General features: G+C 31.8%; 1 protein-coding gene across 5 annotated transcripts in view; it reads left to right on the top strand.

Moving 5' to 3' along the window:
* LOC118204584 (uncharacterized) overlaps nucleotides 1-21,539 on the top strand; it is a 144,616-nt gene that overhangs the window by 95,485 nt on the left and 27,592 nt on the right. For 4 of the 5 annotated variants that reach the window (XM_085808812.1, XM_085808810.1, XM_085808813.1 and 1 more), the window contains 3 exons: nucleotides 7,889-7,921; nucleotides 13,959-13,991; nucleotides 20,020-20,052. In XM_085808812.1, coding sequence (XP_085664938.1) covers nucleotides 7,889-7,921; nucleotides 13,959-13,991; nucleotides 20,020-20,052 — 99 coding nt within the window. The remainder of the gene's footprint in view (nucleotides 1-7,888; nucleotides 7,922-13,958; nucleotides 13,992-20,019; nucleotides 20,053-21,539) is intronic. The other variant, XM_085808814.1, reaches the window with a different exon arrangement.

Genomic DNA, 21,539 nt, shown 5'->3' with positions numbered 1-21,539 from the left:
GAGGCTATAGCAGAGGTTACTTGTAAGCTACAGCAGCGCCCCAAAATCCCATAGCGGCGATTTATGGAACTAAAAGTTTTTTTTCACGGAATCATTTTCCCCCATGTCTTGATTAGTCTAAATACCAAGTTTGGTGCCATTTCGGCTATTAGATCCCTCTACAGGGCGCTCCAAACACTGTCACTTTAAAAAAGATCACCCTGTATATTAGAAAAATCAGCCTTATTTTGTTCAAAATAATAAGCGTTTTTATTAGTTATGATCTGCAGAGGGCATACGATAATGTTGCAGCAGGCTTATTTTCTTAAATTATTAGCTCTAAATCTCCTAAATTATTAGCTGTAAAACTTCATGTTCCAAAGTTCTTCAAAATGGAGCGCATAGTTTTATGGAAACGGTTTCATGAAAACAGCTTTATGTTGGAAAGCATAGTGTAAAAAAAGGAAAGAAAATGCCGAACATTTTGTATGATTCTTATAGCACAAAATTTTTGTCAAGGAAATAGTTGTACATTGTGTAATTATTGTCTTTTGCGATATTTTCTAATTGTTACTAATAACATCTTCCTTTTAATAGCTTTAGAAGTTTTTAATTTAGTCACATTGTTTAGTGTAATATTTTTCTTTTTAGTTTTCGCATCCGTCGTCTAAGGCTGATGCAAGTACATTGTTAAGAAACATGAATAATAAATACTTAATGAAACACACTCACTTGTTTTAAATAAAACATATTATGTTAATATATTAATATTATAATCATAAAGTATTATAGTTATAAAATCATTAACTTACACCTGTGTTAAAGTACGTCTTTGTTTTGGTTGCACTGGCGTGACTGCGTAAGGCCGAAGATTCGGATTTGGTGCTCATGCCTTCTTAAGGCTGAATATTTTATTGCATTGCTGCTCCATGCACATAAAGGGGAAAAAAAAAAAAAAAAAAAAAAAAAACCATTTACCTTCAGCTGCAGGACATTAAAATTTTAAAAGCAAAACTGTAAATATCCGCAATTCTATTTTGGAGTTCTTTATATTTATCCGGTTTATATGGTAGTGGATAAATTCAAAACTAAAGATTCCTACTATAGTTTGGCAGTTAGAGCCACTTTCCTTTGAATTGTTTATAATTATTTTGTTTTTGAGCGAACATTTCTTTTCAGAATAAAATTCAAATGGAGATCTTTAAAAAGCCTCATTCGAACCTTGTTACATCAAAATACACTACATAGATACAAAATCATGTTTTACTTGTAAGGAATGTTATATTAGAAACATACTCAATGTTTGTCAAAAACTGAATTTATATGCTTTATAGAATTTAAATTTTTTCTTATATTTATCTTTCCATCTATGAAGCATTTATATACCAAATTTCATTCAAATCCTGAAAACCTTCCTGATATTAATGAATTGTATTTCTTTGCCATTACTTCGGTCATTAGTGAAATGGAAGAGAATGTCAAAATAGCCTTCTTTAACTGCTCAAATGTCAAAATAGCCTTCTTTAACTGCTCAAATGTCAAAATAGCCTTCTTTAACTGCTCAAATTCGACTAAAGAGATACTCGATATTAAAACGTGTTTCATGAAGGCTGTGTGGTTGGGCATTCAATGATAAATTTTTCTTAGCCAATAAATCGGTTCTAATCTACTTTATTTAACTCACCTTCGTTTCATTTATTGTATGAATTTTGGCAGTGAAAAGAGTAAAGGAAGCGCTGTGAATATTTTGAATGCACATTCATTAATGCCATAATAAAGTCACATGTAATAACTGACAAATAAGCATGACGAGAAAAGCCTAATTTAATTTAACACAGGTTTCTAGCTTAGAAATTCTGACATTCCTTTTACACTGCAGTACATAAATGATAATAAGAAAATTAAGAGAATCACAGTAATATGCATACATGTATACATATATCTACATATATATAGGGAGAGAAGTCTTTTGAATTTTTTTAAATACAAAATGTTTTGTTTTGAGTAATATTTACAAAATGAATAAGTTGGCTTTAGTTCAGAAAAGAAATTCTTCTATTGGAAGATGGCACTTGCACAACATAGACGACAAAATGGCAAATAGCTAGTTAAAAGGAGTAGAAATGACTATTGATTAACAACATGTCAAAGGAGCGGAATATACGGGGGAAGGCGCATTTTACCTCTTCTCATTGATCGGTAGGTCTGTCAGCACTACTGTCCCTTCTAATTGACTTGATAAACATCAATAAGAATCCTGACTGGGAACAGGGAGCTTACTCAAGCTATGATCGTGGGTACGATAAATAAACAAACAAGTTAAGAAGGGTTAACTTTACCATTTATTTAACACAGCGTACAGGTGCTCCCGCACTTCGTAATACAGAGACCAACATTTTTTGGTGTAAAACGTAAAAAGAAATATTCACCTAATAACTAACTTAACTAAAAAAGAATTAAACTTAAATTCTTGGCAGAGACGATTAACGCGAAGATTGGTGTATTTACGTTCCGTATGTAGTGAGCTAGATGCAGATACTACAATACGCCTATTATGTCAGCAGGAACTAAGTTCTGACCTAAAGGCAGACACGAACTGACTGAAACGCACGCGCGTAGCAGGGCAGCTGGAAGACTCTTCTCTTTCTTGGCTAGAAGCCTTTTCTTAAATACATTTTACAGTTTGCAGCTTATTAGCATATAAATCCTACTCGCGCTTATTCTGGCCGGAAATGGAAAATAAGAGAGGATAGCAAAGTTTAAAATAAATTAAAGTTAGTAAAACTTAAAATCCTGATAGGTCTACCTTAAGTTTATAATATCTCGCCTATAAGTGCGCCAGAAATCTAAATTCATATTACTACTTTTCCATTGAGTGAAAGGTTTATCAGGACTTGTGTTCCTCTTCACTTGCTTTGGAAACATAAACTGTCCTGACTCGGAACAGGGAGCTTACTCAAGCCATGTTCAATAAATTGTGAAGTAGACAATATACACAGGAAGGGTATACGAAACCCTCTATTTTTCTATCTTTACAGAGATTTCCGGAACTTCGGAATACAGAGACCAACCACTTGTGGTCTGAACGTAAGAATATAAAACTACTAACTAAAACCCTAACTAAAACTAACTTTGGATTAATATACAAGTGCCTAGCTTTAAGATTTTCCGTTATTTAACAAAATCCGTATGTAGTACAGAGAGCTGCTAAAACTACGATACGTTTGAAATTATCAAGAGGACTAAACCTCTGGCCTTGAAGGCAACCAGCAACCGAGTAAAACTACTATGGCAAGCGGCTTGCTTCCGATCACTCCTTCCTCTCTTATGCTTGGCAAAAAGCCACAACTTAAGTACTTGGCGTTAGCAAGATAAATTTGCATAAATAAGTTAAAGCTTTTAATTCTGGCCGGAAGTAGAAAATAAGAAGTGATAGTAAAGATTTAAAATAAAATAAACGTTAGTAAAACTTAGGATCCTTACATACTTCCCGCCAGAGTTAATTAGTTTGAAACTGAGGTCTAAAACGACCTTGTTGAAAACTTTTAGCTCTAGAATCTAACTCGAGGCCAATCTTTTACAAACATTTCTCCCTAGAAATTATCTAATCTAGAAATTAAAAAGTCGTTTTTACATTATCAACTCCATGGACAAATAATTTTTATCTGTACTGCACCTATAAACAGGAGTTTCTTAGTTGAATCTGGTACACAATCAAATGGCAAGTAACATGAATACTTATATTTCTCTTTTAAAATTCTTATTTCATTCATGACGTTATTTAATTATCTCCCTGTGCTCTCTGACATGTGTTGTAAAGAAAAACACCAAACACGTGCGTGTCTATGTACAAGTGTTCAACACTACCGCCTGCCATCAAAACACTAACGTGTTAAAATTCAACATAACAAGACCTCAGAACACACCTTATATTCATCTCTAAACCCTGAGGTACTATTCTGAAAAGTGGCTAACTCTGAAGTGTAGCGTCAGAGAGCCTAACTACATTCATTCAACCTTTAACACATATTCACAATAATTTGCTCTTTTTACAGTCACACCAATAAAAAAAATTTTTTTTGGCATTACTCTAATATTTTCACTTTTAACATATCACAGTATTTCTTAACTTTAAATATAACAGTTCACATTATATATAAGGACATATTAACATGCCGTTAATTTTACGCATTTTAAAACATACATTAGTAGTACATTGTTTGTTAACTTCTATTCTTTTCCAAGCAAGTGCCAATTTTTCTATATTGAAATACTACATTTCAAAAGTCTTTCAGACTAAAATTTCTTTCTTGCCAGAATCTTTTAAATAAAATTTTATACAATAATTTTTACAATTTTCTTAAGGTACCTTTCTCAAAGATTATCAATGCTTTTACAATATTGAAGTATTTACACATTCCTATTATACAATAATTTTAGTTTTACTCGCGAGTAATTGAAAAACATAATACCAAAATAGGTAACAACTCATTTCTCGCCTCTTTGGCGATAAAGGTAGGCCTCACATGAGGTAAAACTTCTTGAATTCTGCCACTTGCAGTAAGAATGAAAAATTAACTTAAAAGTTTCAAAGTAACATAAAGTTTTACTTATCTTTGTGATATTCAGACATCCTTTTTTCTGCCCAGTCCTGGAAAGTGGCGAAGACTACCGTCTGGTTTATCTTCCTTCTTGTGCGGATTCGCCCTTCGGTTTCTTCCTCCATGAGCTTTCATTTTCTTCCAGTACGGTCACCCTTGAAGACCTTTTTAGCATCTGCTTGTGGTCTCGGCCGTTTGATGGCAGCTGGTCTTGGCGGAACCGGGACAACTCTCTCTCGTTGTTGCCTGGATCTCGTTGCTGGCTGTTCAAACTTTTCTTGCTTCTTTGCATCTGCAGCCGGTTTTCCTTCATCAATTCGTCGACATTTGCTGCGTAGACTCCTATCCGATGGGTAGATCTTCCGTTTTGGAGCCGTGTTATAGTTGCTGCCATTTCTCCTGGCTCTCTTTGCATTAGTCGCACTTCTCCCTTCTTCATTCTGGGGGTGGTCGTGCCCTCTCTTTTCTGGTCGGTGGAATGGCTTCTTTTTCTTGTTACCTTCAGTTTTCCAACGGGGGAACTTTCTTTTCAATTGCTCCTTTCTACTCATGGCTTGCCCTTGTGATTGTCGTTGTTCCACCTCTGGAGATTGTGCCTGCCGTGCCGGATCCTGCAAAAGATCTTGAAATATTGGCATTTTATTACGATTATAAAACGGTTTTATCCGGTCAACGTTTGCGGTGCAGGTTTCACCATTCCTGGCTTTTAACACCTCTATAGCCTGAGTTACTTTTTCTATGACATATGGTCCTTCAAATCGTGGACAGAATTTGGCAGTTTTATCTTCTGGTGCTGAAGAAAGTGAATGCTTAATTTTTAACACTTCCTCCCCTACGTTATAAGTTACTCCCCGTCGTTTCATATCATAATATAGCTTCTGTTTTCTTTGTGCTACTTCAGTGTTCTTTTTTGCTTCTTTAATTCATTTTTCTATATCGCCCATTTTTAAATTCTGGGGCTCTTTTTTGAACATAAAATAATTTATCTAACGGCGTTATAGTCTTTCTGCCTATACATTTGAACCAATTAAGCACTTGGCCCCTGAAAGCGCTGGTAGCTAAGGTGACTTTCTGGAATTCATGAACTGGATACAGCATGAAGTGGTCATCCAATTTTTCCAAAAAACTTGTTACCGGTGAGTTTCCATTAAATGTTGCTTCTGCTTTCATCGATGCGCGCATGGTCTGGACGATGTACCCAAATCCTTCCAGGGCGGCAGCTGGCATTTCTTGATTCTGAGCCGCTTCTGCAGGCACCACACGTTCTTCTTGAAACTCGGCCATGGTTATTCTTCTTCGTTGTGCGCCACTATCAGGACTTGTGTTCCTCTTCACTTGCTTTGGAAACATGAACTGTCCTGACTCGGAACAAGGAGCTTACTCAAGCTATGTTCAATAAATTGTGAAGTAGACAATACACACAGGAAGGGTATACGAAACCCTTTGTTTTTCTATCTTTACAGAGATTTCCGGAACTTCGGAATACAGAGACCAACCACTTGTGGTTTGAACGTAAGAATATAAAACTACTAACTAAAACCTTAACTAAAACTAACTTTGGATTAATATACAAGTGCCTAGCTTTAATATTGGCCGTTATTTAACAAAATCCGTATGTAGTACAGAGAGCTGCTAAAACTACGATACGATTGAAATTATTAAGAGGACTAAATCTCTGGCCTTGAAGGCAACCAGCAACCGAGTAAAACTACTATGGCAAGCGGCTTGCTTCCGATCACTCCTTCCTCTCTCTTGCTTGGCAAAAAGCCACAACTTAAGTACTTGGCGTTAACAAGACAAATTTGCATAAATAAGTTAAAGCTTTTAATTAGGGCCAGAAGTAGAAAATAAGAAGTGATAGTAAAGATTTAAAACAAAATAAACGTTAGTAAAACTTAGGATCCTTACAGGTTTATTTTCAGAATAAAGTTTAAATGGAAATGTTTTAAATGGAACATGAATAAGCACAGAGATTTCTCATTTTTACTTATAGTATCATCGTTTGCCTCCTCTCGCGTTTTTAAAGCAACATATGTGTACAGTATAAAATGAAAATTTTAATTTGTTATTTTAAATTCACCAGAAGTTAAGATTTGATAAAGAAATGAATAATTCTGTGTAAGGTACAAATATTTCCGGAATGAAAAATTCCATTCCGTCCACCATTCTTCTATTCATTCAGACTACAGTTGAAGACATATCAAAGCTAAGTTCACTTTCTAGTTCTTAAACTGCCTGTCAGAAGTTAAGCACGAAAGCGGAAAATAAATGCCTTTTGAAATAATATTACAGATATCAACCATGATTTTTCCATAATAATAAGGTTTTGTATTACTTATGACCTGTATGCAGCATTTAAGAAAGGTGAAAGCAGGCGTATTTTCTTAAATGACAGGTTTTAGACATGTAAGACATGTACCTACAGAAAGTCTGGTTTCAGTGTTTCTCAATTTGAGGTGCAGAATTTTCTGAAAACAATCTGAATACGGCACAAAACAGTGTGTAAACAAGGAAAAAGCCTTTTCGTATGATCAGTATATATCAATATTTCAGCTCACTAAAATGCCCATGTATTAAATAGCTGTCTCTTCTGTTATAATGACGTTTTCCCCATGTGTAAGATGTATACGAGTCAGTTTTGCTTAGAAAGTCCTCCACGAAGGCAACCCTCCCCTTAGGCAGATAGCCCTAGTGTGCTTTGCCATAATTAAATAAACTAAACCAAACCAACCTTCTGCTATAATTCTAACTGTTTTCTGAAAACGATCTTCACTTTTCATAAGTTTAAAAGATTTATTTCTTTAGTCAGATTATTTAATGTCATGCTTCTTTTTTTTATAGCCTGCTGACCCCTGAAGTCAATATTGAGTATGCTTAATTATTTATTACATTTCAGCGGAAAACGTGTTAGAATCAGGCCATTGTAACACTATTTCCCAGCTACCAAAAAAAAAAAAAAAAAAAAAAAGGGGGGGGGGGCGGAACTTTGCACTCTCACAGTTAAAATTAGTTATACAACAGATTCTGACCGATTCTGGAGGTGTACTTTTAGTTTCAGTGTTTCTCAAGCTGAGACGCCAAATTTTATTAAAATAATTTCAATAGGACATAAAACGTTGTGAAAACAAGAAAAAATTATATATTCCTTATATAGTAAAATTTCCAATCAATTAGTTATTCATTCTCTATATAATTATGATCTTTCGCTAAACTTCTAATTCTCTAATTCTTAATAACTTTTCTTTTAAGAAGTTAAGAATTTTTTTTCAGTCAAATTATTTACGTAATATGTTTTTTTCTTTCTGTAGGCGAAGACAGCACTTTCAAGAGAAGGATGCTGAGTGAGTATGCTTTGTTATTTTTGAAATTTCATCAGATCTGGGGAAATCGCGGCATTTAAGTTATTTGCCACTTTACAGCAAATGAAACTTTGATGCCTCCCAGTAAAAATTAAATAATACTTTAAAAAAATCATATATTTTGAAGGAAGTAATTTACTTTAATAATAATAATAATACACGTATAGCGTGTCCTATTCATATAACATCATTTTAGGTATACTGTCATTCTTATAATTTTGTTATTAGTCATTTTCTAGTATTTTTCCTAGTCTAATTTCTAGTAATCTTTCTAGTATTTTTTCTTACCAGCCTTATGCATGATTGCATAAGGCTGGGCATTATCCTGATTAGGGAGTATGACGATTTAAGCTGGATATTGTTCTGGTTATTTGAACTTCGCTGTTCCCATAACCGTGCCTAGGCATTATTTGTCCTGGTGCATAGTGGTTGATGGTGCTCCTACATACAATAAAGTTAATTGTATTTTTATAAGTTACTATACAGAATCCCACCCTATTTCTTATAATATTTTTAATCATAACCATATGTATTCAGAAAATAAATGCATGAAATAAAAATATAATTTCATATTACTACAGAAAATAAATGCATGAAATAATAATGAAATAATTTTTATACGACGATGTTATGGAGTACCTTTTTGAAAATAACAAATAACACTGAAATACAATAATATAAATACTGCTATAGTTGATATAAAATGCATTGCGATGATATTCATGTTCTTTTTGGGGGATTTAGTTTTTCTTGAAATAATGAAATAAAATGAATAAGTTGAATAAGTTCAAAAACAAGTTGGCTTTTGTTCGAAAATGAAATTCTTCTGTTGGAAGATGGCAAAAGTACGAACAGCTGCACAAGACGACAAAATAGCAAATAGCTAGTTTATCTTGCAAATATTATAATTATAAAAAAATTACGATGTGCCTCTTCGTTTAGGGTAAAGCTTCGTTTTCTTGTTGAGTAACCACTATTTGAATGTATCGAGCAAGAAATGACTAGAAGTGACTACTGATTAATAATACGTAAAGGGCATAAAGTACTAGTAAAGAGCGCATTTTATCTCTTCTCACTGATGATAAGTCTACCTTAAGTTTATATTATATTGCCTATAATTGCGTCAAAATTCTAAATTCACATTTCCACTTTTTCCATCGAGTGGAAGATTTGTTTTTTGAATAAAATTTAAATGGAAATGTTTTAAAATAAACTTTTTGGTCCCTTTTGGATAACTAATAAATCGTGCAAATAGAGAATCACACTTTTATTTAACATTAAAACAGCAGTTGCGTGCAAAGTTCTGTACCTAGAGAAACAACAGAAAGTTATAAATATATATATTAAAAAGTTAGCATTTGGATTAATATTATACACATACTTTAAGCCAATACATTTGGTGAGAAATGATAGAATTCCTTTTAATTTTTTCATGCCTATATTTCGGATGAGTTTATATAAAGAATCAATAATTTGAAAAAAGAAACTCTTAAGTTAACATGCGTATCTTTATTGCTTAGAAAATAACATGCTTAAAAATCCATTTTTACGCACATTTTTTTTTCAATTGAATGTCCATTTTTCGAAAAACAATAAATTTTGTTATGTTAAAAGTATGGTCACTTTTCTGATAAGGAAATCTCTTAACTCAAAATTAACAGAAGCCGAAAAATTCAATTATTATTACATGTTAATTGCATCAAACTTTATTTTTTTTCAGCCCAGGATTTAGTTAAAACTCCTTTTTGCATCTGAACACTGAAAAATAGCTGATATTATATTTCCATAAGATTCGTCACAAAGCACATTAATGATATATGTCTAGGTATTACTAGTAAGATATGGAACATAAATGAGCGCAGAAATTTCTCATTTTTACTTTTTAAGTTCATCTTTTGCTGCCTCTCGCGTATTTAAAGCAACACATATGTGCAGTATAAAATTGAAATTTTAATCTGTTATTTTATAATCAGCAGAAGTTAACATTTGATAAAGTCTGTATAAGAAGACTGCAGTTGAAGGCATATTCAAGCAAAGATTAAGTTCACTTTCTAATCTGCGTGTCAGAAGTTAAGTTACAGATATCAACTATGTTTTTTTCCGTAATAATAAGCTTTCGTATTCTTTATAACCAACATCAGTGGCGTAGCTAGGGTGGGGCAAGAAGTTACATCTGTTCCGAGGCGCAGCATTCAGGGGGCGCTAAATTGATGTTATGAAATTTCAGAATGAAATGTTTTCCATTCTTGGCACATAGAAAGGGTTGCAAAATCTTCCTTTGTCCCCGGGCGCTGAAAACCTACATACAGCTACGCCTCTGACCTACATACAGCTTTTAAGAAAGGTGACAGCAGGTGTATTTTTTAAATGACTGGCTCTAGACATATAAGACACTTGTATTCTGAAAGTCCAGTTTGAATGTTTCTCAAGTTGAGCTGCAGGAATTTCCGAGGACAGTTTCAATACGGCACAAAACAATGTGTAAGCAAGGAAAAAATGTTTTCGTATGATCCTTATATATCAAAATTACAACTCAGTTAAATATCCATTGCATTATATAATTGTTGCCTTCTCCTACATTTCTAATTGTTTCCTATTCACGACTTTCTTTTAATAGGATCAGAATATTTTTTTTCCTTAGTCAGATTATTTAATGTAATACTTTTTGTCTTTTTTATAGGCCGGGCACCAGCCAGGAGCAGGCTCAGTGTGTATGATTGTTTATTTTTAACATTTCAGTGTTAACTTGTTAGAATCGGGCCATTGTAACACTATTTCCCACCTACAAAAAAAAAAAAAAAAAAAAAAAAAAAAAAAAAAAAAAAACTGTACTTTAATGTTATATTTGTGTTATAGTCATTCATTGTCCTTGTTAGATTTGCATGACTGCGTATAGCTGATCATTATTCTGATTAGGGTGGCGTGGGTATTTAAGCTGGACTTTGTTCTGGTTGCTTGGTGTTAGCTGTTCCCATATCAAAATATAGGGGAAAACCTCTTATATGATTAAGAGATACTGAAACAGTAAATTTAACGATGAAAATACTTGCAATTAATTCCTTTTTGAAACTCTTTGTGTTTGTCATATTTTCGTGCCAGTGGTAGGTTTCAACATCAAACTCTTCCTTGGACGGAATGGCAATAGGGATTTTCATAGCGAGAAAAGTAAAAATATAAAGTGAATACCCATCTATAAACGCCATAAGTTGGTTACAAGTAATAACTAATGTTATAAGCATGAGGACAAAAGCCTAATTCAGTTTAGTACACGTTCCTAGCGTAGATATTCATATATTCATTTCACATTTGTAGGACCTAAATGGTAATCCGAAATTTTAACGAATTTCAATCATGTGCATATGCACACACAAACACACACATATATATATATTCTTAAAGCATCAAAAGTCAAATTAAATTGGAATCTAAACAAGGCAATTGCCCAACAATATTAATAATTGCAACCGTGGATAAGAGGTCATATATTGTATCTATAGAAATCAAAATTAATATAGGAATTCATCATTGGAATAAACTATTAACGCGAAGATTGGTGTTTTAACACTCCGTATGTAGTGAGCTAGATGCAAATACTACAATACGCCTATTATATCAGCAGGAATTAAGTTCTGTCTTAAAGGCAGACACGAACTGACTGAAACGCACGCGCGTAGCAGGGCAGCTGGAAGACTCTTCTCTTTCTTGGCTTTGCCTTTTCGCAAATACATTTTACAGTTTGCAACTTATTAGCATATAAATCCTACTCGCGCTTATTCTGCCCGGAAATGGAAAATAAGAGAGGATAGTAAAGTTTAAAATAAAATAAAAGTTAGTAAAACTTAAAATCCTGATAGGTCTACCTTAAGTTTATAATATCTTGCTTATAAGTGCGCCAGAATTCTAAATTCATATTACTACTTTTCCATTGAGTGAAAGGTTTAATTTCAGAATAAAGTTTAAATGGAAATGTTTTAAAAGAAACATTTTGATCCGTTTTGGATAAAAATAAATCGTGTAAATAGAGAATCAAATTTTTATTTAACATTAAAATAACAGTTGCGTGCAAACGTCTGTACCTAAAGAAACCTAATAGCACATCTTTTGGAGAAATTTAAATAAAATTTGTATTTTGTAATGTATTATGAAAGCTAATAAACTTAACAGATAATTATAAATATATATATATATATTAAAAAGTTAGCATTTTGTTAATAAAAATAATTTTAACTCAATACATTTAATGACAAATGATAGAATTCTTTTTAATTTGTTCACGCTTGTACTAAGGCTAAGTTTGGGTAAAGAATCAAAATTATTTTTTAAAAAATTAAACTATAAATTAACATGCGTATCTTAACTCCTTAGAAGAAACATCTTTCTTACAAATCCGTTTTGACGCACAAAATATTGTCAATTGACTGCCCATTTTTCGAAAAGAAAAAAAAAATTCTGATATGTTAAAAATGTACCTCACATTAAAAATAGCAGATGCAGAAAAATCAAATTACCATTACTTGTCAGTTGCATAAAAATTAATTTTTTTACAAGTCAAGATTTAGTTAAGCCTCCATTTTGCATCTGAACATTGAAAAATATCTGATATTATATTTCGATAATGACTAGTCACAAAGTACATTAGTGATATCTTAAGTATTACTAATAAGAAATGGAACATAAATAAGCGCAGAAATTTATCATTTTTACTTATAATATCATCGTTTACCGCCTCTCGCGTATTTAAAGCAACATATGTTTACAGTATAAAATGAAAATTTTAATTTGTTATTTTAAATTCAACAGAAGTTAAGATTTGATAAAGAAATGAATAATTCTGTATAAGGTAAAAATATTTCCGGAATGAAAAATTCCATTCCGTCCACCATTCTTCTATTCATTCAGACTACAGTTGAAGACATATCAAAGCTAAGTTCACTTTCTAGTTCTTAAACTGCCTGTCAGAAGTTAAGCACGAAAGCGGAAAATAAATGCCTCTTGAAATAAAATTACAGATATCAACCATGATTTTTCCATAATAATAAGGTTTTGTATTACTTATGACCTGCATGCAGCATTTAAGAAAGGTGAAAGCAGGCGTATTTTCTTAAATGAAAGGTTTTAGACATGTAAGACAGGTACCTACAGAAAGTCTGGTTTCAGTGTTTCTCAATTTGAGGCGCAGAATTTTCTGAAAACAATCTGAATACGGCACAAAACAGTGTGTAAGCAAGGAAAAAGGCTTTTCGTATGATCAGTATATTTCAAAATTTCAGCTCACTAAAATACCCATGTATTAAATAGTTACCTCTTCTGCTATAATGAGGTTTTCCCCATGAGTAACGTGTATAGAGTCAGTTCCGCTTAGAAAGTCCTCCACGAAGGCAACCCTCCCCTTAGGCAGATAGCCCTAGTGTGCTTTGCCATAATTAAATAAACTAAACCAAACCAACCTTCTGCTATAATTCTAACTGTTTTCTGAAAACGATCTTCACTTTTCATAAGTTTAAAAGATTTATTTCTTTAGTCAGATTATTTAATGTCATGCTTCTTTTTTTTATAGCCTGCTGACCCCTGAAGTCAATATTGAGTATGCTTAATTATTTATTACATTTCAGCGGAAAACGTGTTAGAATCAGGCCATTGTAACACTATTTCCCAGCTACCAAAAAAAAAAAAAAAAAAAAAGGGGGGGGCGGAACTTTGCACTCTCACAGTTAAAATTAGTTATACAACAGATTCTGACCGATTCTGGAGGTGTACTTTTAGTTTCAGTGTTTCTCAAGCTGAGACGCCAAATTTTATTAAAATAATTTCAATAGGACATAAAACGTTGTGAAAACAAGAAAAAGTTATATATTCCTTATATAGTAAAATTTCCAATCAATTAGTTATTCATTCTCTATATAATTATGATCTTTCGCTAAACTTCTAATTCTCTAATTCTTAATAACTTTTCTTTTAAGAAGTTAAGAATTTTTTTTCAGTCAAATTATTTACGTAATATGTTTTTTTCTTTCTGTAGGCGAAGACAGCAGTTTCAAGAGAAGGATGCTGAGTGAGTATGCTTTGTTATTTTTGAAATTTCATCAGATCTGGGGAAATCGCGGCATTTAAGTTATTTGCCACTTTACAGCAAATGAAACTTTGATGCCTCCCAGTAAAAATTAAATAATACTTTAAAAAAATCATATATTTTGAAGGAAGTAATTTACTTTAATAATAATAATAATACACGTATAGCGTGTCCTATTCATATAACATCATTTTAGGTATACTGTCATTCTTATAATTTTGTTATTAGTCATTTTCTAGTATTTTTCCTAGTCTAATTTCTAGTAATCTTTCTAGTATTTTTTCTTACCAGCCTTATGCATGATTGCATAAGGCTGGGCATTATCCTGATTAGGGAGTATGACGATTTAAGCTGGATATTGTTCTGGTTATTTGAACTTCGCTGTTCCCATAACCGTGCCTAGGCATTATTTGTCCTGGTGCATAGTGGTTGATGGTGCTCCTACATACAATAAAGTTAATTGTATTTTTATAAGTTACTATACAGAATCCCACCCTATTTCTTATAATATTTTTAATCATAACCATATGTATTCAGAAAATAAATGCATGAAATAAAAATATAATTTCATATTACTACAGAAAATAAATGCATGAAATAATAATGAAATAATTTTTATACGACGATGTTATGGAGTACCTTTTTGAAAATAACAAATAACACTGAAATACAATAATATAAATACTGCTATAGTTGATATAAAATGCATTGCGATGATATTCATGTTCTTTTTGGGGGATTTAGTTTTTCTTGAAATAATGAAATAAAATGAATAAGTTGAATAAGTTCAAAAACAAGTTGGCTTTTGTTCGAAAATGAAATTCTTCTGTTGGAAGATGGCAAAAGTACGAACAGCTGCACAAGACGACAAAATAGCAAATAGCTAGTTTATCTTGCAAATATTATAATTATAAAAAAATTACGATGTGCCTCTTCGTTTAGGGTAAAGCTTCGTTTTCTTGTTGAGTAACCACTATTTGAATGTATCGAGCAAGAAATGACTAGAAGTGACTACTGATTAATAATACGTAAAGGGCATAAAGTACTAGTAAAGAGCGCATTTTATCTCTTCTCACTGATGATAAGTCTACCTTAAGTTTATATTATATTGCCTATAATTGCGTCAAAATTCTAAATTCACATTTCCACTTTTTCCATCGAGTGGAAGATTTGTTTTTTGAATAAAATTTAAATGGAAATGTTTTAAAATAAACTTTTTGGTCCCTTTTGGATAACTAATAAATCGTGCAAATAGAGAATCACACTTTTATTTAACATTAAAACAGCAGTTGCGTGCAAAGTTCTGTACCTAGAGAAACAACAGAAAGTTATAAATATATATATTAAAAAGTTAGCATTTGGATTAATATTATACACATACTTTAAGCCAATACATTTGGTGAGAAATGATAGAATTCCTTTTAATTTTTTCATGCCTATATTTCGGATGAGTTTATATAAAGAATCAATAATTTGAAAAAAGAAACTCTTAAGTTAACATGCGTATCTTTATTGCTTAGAAAATAACATGCTTAAAAATCCATTTTTACGCACATTTTTTTTTCAATTGAATGTCCATTTTTCGAAAAACAATAAATTTTGTTATGTTAAAAGTATGGTCACTTTTCTGATAAGGAAATCTCTTAACTCAAAATTAACAGAAGCCGAAAAATTCAATTATTATTACATGTTAATTGCATCAAACTTTATTTTTTTTCAGCCCAGGATTTAGTTAAAACTCCTTTTTGCATCTGAACACTGAAAAATAGCTGATATTATATTTCCATAAGATTCGTCACAAAGCACATTAATGATATATGTCTAGGTATTACTAGTAAGATATGGAACATAAATGAGCGCAGAAATTTCTCATTTTTACTTTTTAAGTTCATCTTTTGCTGCCTCTCGCGTATTTAAAGCAACACATATGTGCAGTATAAAATTGAAATTTTAATCTGTTATTTTATAATCAGCAGAAGTTAACATTTGATAAAGTCTGTATAAGAAGACTGCAGTTGAAGGCATATTCAAGCAAAGATTAAGTTCACTTTCTAATCTGCGTGTCAGAAGTTAAGTTACAGATATCAACTATGTTTTTTTCCGTAATAATAAGCTTTCGTATTCTTTATAACCAACATCAGTGGCGTAGCTAGGGTGGGGCAAGAAGTTACATCTGTTCCGAGGCGCAGCATTCAGGGGGCGCTAAATTGATGTTATGAAATTTCAGAATGAAATGTTTTCCATTCTTGGCACATAGAAAGGGTTGCAAAATCTTCCTTTGTCCCCGGGCGCTGAAAACCTACATACAGCTACGCCTCTGACCTACATACAGCTTTTAAGAAAGGTGACAGCAGGTGTATTTTTTAAATGACTGGCTCTAGACATATAAGACACTTGTATTCTGAAAGTCCAGTTTGAATGTTTCTCAAGTTGAGCTGCAGGAATTTCCGAGGACAGTTTCAATACGGCACAAAACAATGTGTAAGCAAGGAAAAAATGTTTTCGTATGATCCTTATATATCAAAATTACAACTCAGTTAAATATCCATTGCATTATATAATTGTTGCCTTCTCCTACATTTCTAATTGTTTCCTATTCACGACTTTCTTTTAATAGGATCAGAATATTTTTTTTCCTTAGTCAGATTATTTAATGTAATACTTTTTGTCTTTTTTATAGGCCGGGCACCAGCCAGGAGCAGGCTCAGTGTGTATGATTGTTTATTTTTAACATTTCAGTGTTAACTTGTTAGAATCGGGCCATTGTAACACTATTTCCCACCTACAAAAAAAAAAAAAAAAAAAAAAAAAAAAAAACTGTACTTTAATGTTATATTTGTGTTATAGTCATTCATTGTCCTTGTTAGATTTGCATGACTGCGTATAGCTGATCATTATTCTGATTAGGGTGGCGTGGGTATTTAAGCTGGACTTTGTTCTGGTTGCTTGGTGTTAGCTGTTCCCATATCAAAATATAGGGGAAAACCTCTTATATGATTAAGAGATACTGAAACAGTAAATTTAACGATGAAAATACTTGCAATTAATTCCTTTTTGAAACTCTTTGTGTTTGTCATATTTTCGTGCCAGTGGTAGGTTTCAACATCAAACTCTTCCTTGGACGGAATGGCAATAGGGATTTTCATAGCGAGAAAAGTAAAAATATAAAGTGAATACCCATCTATAAACGCCATAAGTTGGTTACAAGTAATAACTAATGTTATAAGCATGAGGACAAAAGCCTAATTCAGTTTAGTACACGTTCCTAGCGTAGATATTCATATATTCATTTCACATTTGTAGGACCTAAATGGTAATCCGAAATTTTAACGAATTTCAATCATGTGCATATGCACACACAAACACACACATATATATATATTCTTAAAGCATCAAAAGTCAAATTAAATTGGAATCTAAACAAGGCAATTGCCCAACAATATTAATAATTGCAACCGTGGATAAGAGGTCATATATTGTATCTATAGAAATCAAAATTAATATAGGAATTCATCATTGGAATAAACTATTAACGCGAAGATTGGTGTTTTAACACTCCGTATGTAGTGAGCTAGATGCAAATACTACAATACGCCTATTATATCAGCAGGAATTAAGTTCTGTCTTAAAGGCAGACACGAACTGACTGAAACGCACGCGCGTAGCAGGGCAGCTGGAAGACTCTTCTCTTTCTTGGCTTTGCCTTTTCGCAAATACATTTTACAGTTTGCAACTTATTAGCATATAAATCCTACTCGCGCTTATTCTGCCCGGAAATGGAAAATAAGAGAGGATAGTAAAGTTTAAAATAAAATAAAAGTTAGTAAAACTTAAAATCCTGATAGGTCTACCTTAAGTTTATAATATCTTGCTTATAAGTGCGCCAGAATTCTAAATTCATATTACTACTTTTCCATTGAGTGAAAGGTTTAATTTCAGAATAAAGTTTAAATGGAAATGTTTTAAAAGAAACATTTTGATCCGTTTTGGATAAAAATAAATCGTGTAAATAGAGAATCAAATTTTTATTTAACATTAAAATAACAGTTGCGTGCAAACGTCTGTACCTAAAGAAACCTAATAGCACATCTTTTGGAGAAATTTAAATAAAATTTGTATTTTGTAATGTATTATGAAAGCTAATAAACTTAACAGATAATTATAAATATATATATATATATTAAAAAGTTAGCATTTTGTTAATAAAAATAATTTTAACTCAATACATTTAATGACAAATGATAGAATTCTTTTTAATTTGTTCACGCTTGTACTAAGGCTAAGTTTGGGTAAAGAATCAAAATTATTTTTTAAAAAATTAAACTATAAATTAACATGCGTATCTTAACTCCTTAGAAGAAACATCTTTCTTACAAATCCGTTTTGACGCACAAAATATTGTCAATTGACTGCCCATTTTTCGAAAAGAAAAAAAAAATTCTGATATGTTAAAAATGTACCTCACATTAAAAATAGCAGATGCAGAAAAATCAAATTACCATTACTTGTCAGTTGCATAAAAATTAATTTTTTTACAAGTCAAGATTTAGTTAAGCCTCCATTTTGCATCTGAACATTGAAAAATATCTGATATTATATTTCGATAATGACTAGTCACAAAGTACATTAGTGATATCTTAAGTATTACTAATAAGAAATGGAACATAAATAAGCGCAGAAATTTATCATTTTTACTTATAATATCATCGTTTACCGCCTCTCGCGTATTTAAAGCAACATATGTTTACAGTATAAAATGAAAATTTTAATTTGTTATTTTAAATTCAACAGAAGTTAAGATTTGATAAAGAAATGAATAATTCTGTATAAGGTAAAAATATTTCCGGAATGAAAAATTCCATTCCGTCCACCATTCTTCTATTCATTCAGACTACAGTTGAAGACATATCAAAGCTAAGTTCACTTTCTAGTTCTTAAACTGCCTGTCAGAAGTTAAGCACGAAAGCGGAAAATAAATGCCTCTTGAAATAAAATTACAGATATCAACCATGATTTTTCCATAATAATAAGGTTTTGTATTACTTATGACCTGCATGCAGCATTTAAGAAAGGTGAAAGCAGGCGTATTTTCTTAAATGAAAGGTTTTAGACATGTAAGACAGGTACCTACAGAAAGTCTGGTTTCAGTGTTTCTCAATTTGAGGCGCAGAATTTTCTGAAAACAATCTGAATACGGCACAAAACAGTGTGTAAGCAAGGAAAAAGGCTTTTCGTATGATCAGTATATTTCAAAATTTCAGCTCACTAAAATACCCATGTATTAAATAGTTACCTCTTCTGCTATAATGAGGTTTTCCCCATGAGTAACGTGTATAGAGTCAGTTCCGCTTAGAAAGTCCTCCACGAAGGCAACCCTCCCCTTAGGCAGATAGCCCTAGTGTGCTTTGCCATAATTAAATAAACTAAACCAAACCAACCTTCTGCTATAATTCTAACTGTTTTCTGAAAACGATCTTCACTTTTCATAAGTTTAAAAGATTTATTTCTTTAGTCAGATTATTTAATGTCATGCTTCTTTTTTTTATAGCCTGCTGACCCCTGAAGTCAATATTGAGTATGCTTAATTATTTATTACATTTCAGCGGAAAACGTGTTAGAATCAGGCCATTGTAACACTATTTCCCAGCTACCAAAAAAAAAAAAAAAAAAAAAGGGGGGGGCGGAACTTTGCACTCTCACAGTTAAAATTAGTTATACAACAGATTCTGACCGATTCTGGAGGTGTACTTTTAGTTTCAGTGTTTCTCAAGCTGAGACGCCAAATTTTATTAAAATAATTTCAATAGGACATAAAACGTTGTGAAAACAAGAAAAAGTTATATATTCCTTATATAGTAAAATTTCCAATCAATTAGTTATTCATTCTCTATATAATTATGATCTTTCGCTAAACTTCTAATTCTCTAATTCTTAATAACTTTTCTTTTAAGAAGTTAAGAATTTTTTTTCAGTCAAATTATTTACGTAATATGTTTTTTTCTTTCTGTAGGCGAAGACAGCAGTTTCAAGAGAAGGATGCTGAGTGAGTATGCTTTGTTATTTTTGAAATTTCATCAGATCTGGGGAAATCGCGGCATTTAAGTTATTTGCCACTTTACAGCAAATGAAACTTTGATGCCTCCCAGTAAAAATTAAATAATACTTTAAAAAAATCATATATTTTGAAGGAAGTAATTTACTTTAATAATAATAATAATACACGTATAGCGTGTCCTATTCATATAACATCATTTTAGGTATACTGTCATTCTTATAATTTTGTTATTAGTCATTTTCTAGTATTTTTCCTAGTCTAATTTCTAGTAATCTTTCTAGTATTTTTTCTTACCAGCCTTATGCATGATTGCATAAGGCTGGGCATTATCCTGATTAGGGAGTATGACGATTTAAGCTGGATATTGTTCTGGTTATTTGAACTTCGCTGTTCCCATAACCGTGCCTAGGCATTATTTGTCCTGGTGCATAGTGGTTGATGGTGCTCCTACATACAATAAAGTTAATTGTATTTTTATAAGTTACTATACAGAATCCCACCCTATTTCTTATAATATTTTTAATCATAACCATATGTATTCAGAAAATAAATGCATGAAATAAAAATATAATTTCATATTACTACAGAAAATAAATGCATGAAATAATAATGAAATAATTTTTATACGACGATGTTATGGAGTACCTTTTTGAAAATAACAAATAACACTGAAATACAATTATATAAATACTGCTATAGTTGATATAAAATGCATTGCGATAATATTCATGTTCTTTTTGGGGGCTTTAGTTTTTCTTGAAATAATGAAATAAAATGAATAAGTTGAATAAGTTCAAAAACAAGTTGGTTTTTGTTCGAAAATGAAATTCTTCTGTTGGAAGATGGCAAAAGTACGAACAGCTGCACAAGACGACAAAATAGCAAATAGCTAGTTTATCTTGCAAATATTATAATTATAATAAAATTACGATGTGCCTCTTTGTTTAGGGTAAAGCTTCGTTTTCTTCTTGAGTAACCACTACTTGAATGTACCGAGCAAGAAATGACTAGAAGTGACTACTGATTAATAATATGTAAAGGGCATAAAGTACTAGTGAAGAGCGCATTTTATCTCTTCTCACTGATGATAAGTCTACCTTAAGTTTATATTATATTGCCTATAATTGCGCCAAAATTCTAAATTCACATTTCCACTTTTTCCATCGAGTGGAAGATTTCTTTTTTGAATAAAATTTAAATGGAAATGTTTTAAAATAAACTTTTTGGTCCCTTTTGGATAACAAATAAATCATGCAAATAGAGAACCACATTTTTATATAACATTAAAACAGCAGTTGCGTGCAAAGTTCTGTACCTAAAGAAACAACAGAAAGTTATAAATATATATATTAAAAAGTTAGCATTTGGATTAATATTATACACATATTTTAAGCCAATACATTTAGTGACAAATGATAGAAATCCTTTTAATTTTTTCATACCTATATTTCGGATGAGTTTAGATAAAGAATCAA

This window comes from Stegodyphus dumicola, chromosome X2, assembly GCF_044657685.1.
Source record: "Stegodyphus dumicola isolate Sdum_Otavi_A_Nest chromosome X2, ASM4465768v1".
NCBI lineage: Eukaryota > Metazoa > Arthropoda > Arachnida > Araneae > Eresidae > Stegodyphus > Stegodyphus dumicola.
This window is presented reverse-complemented; position numbering and strand designations above follow the sequence as displayed.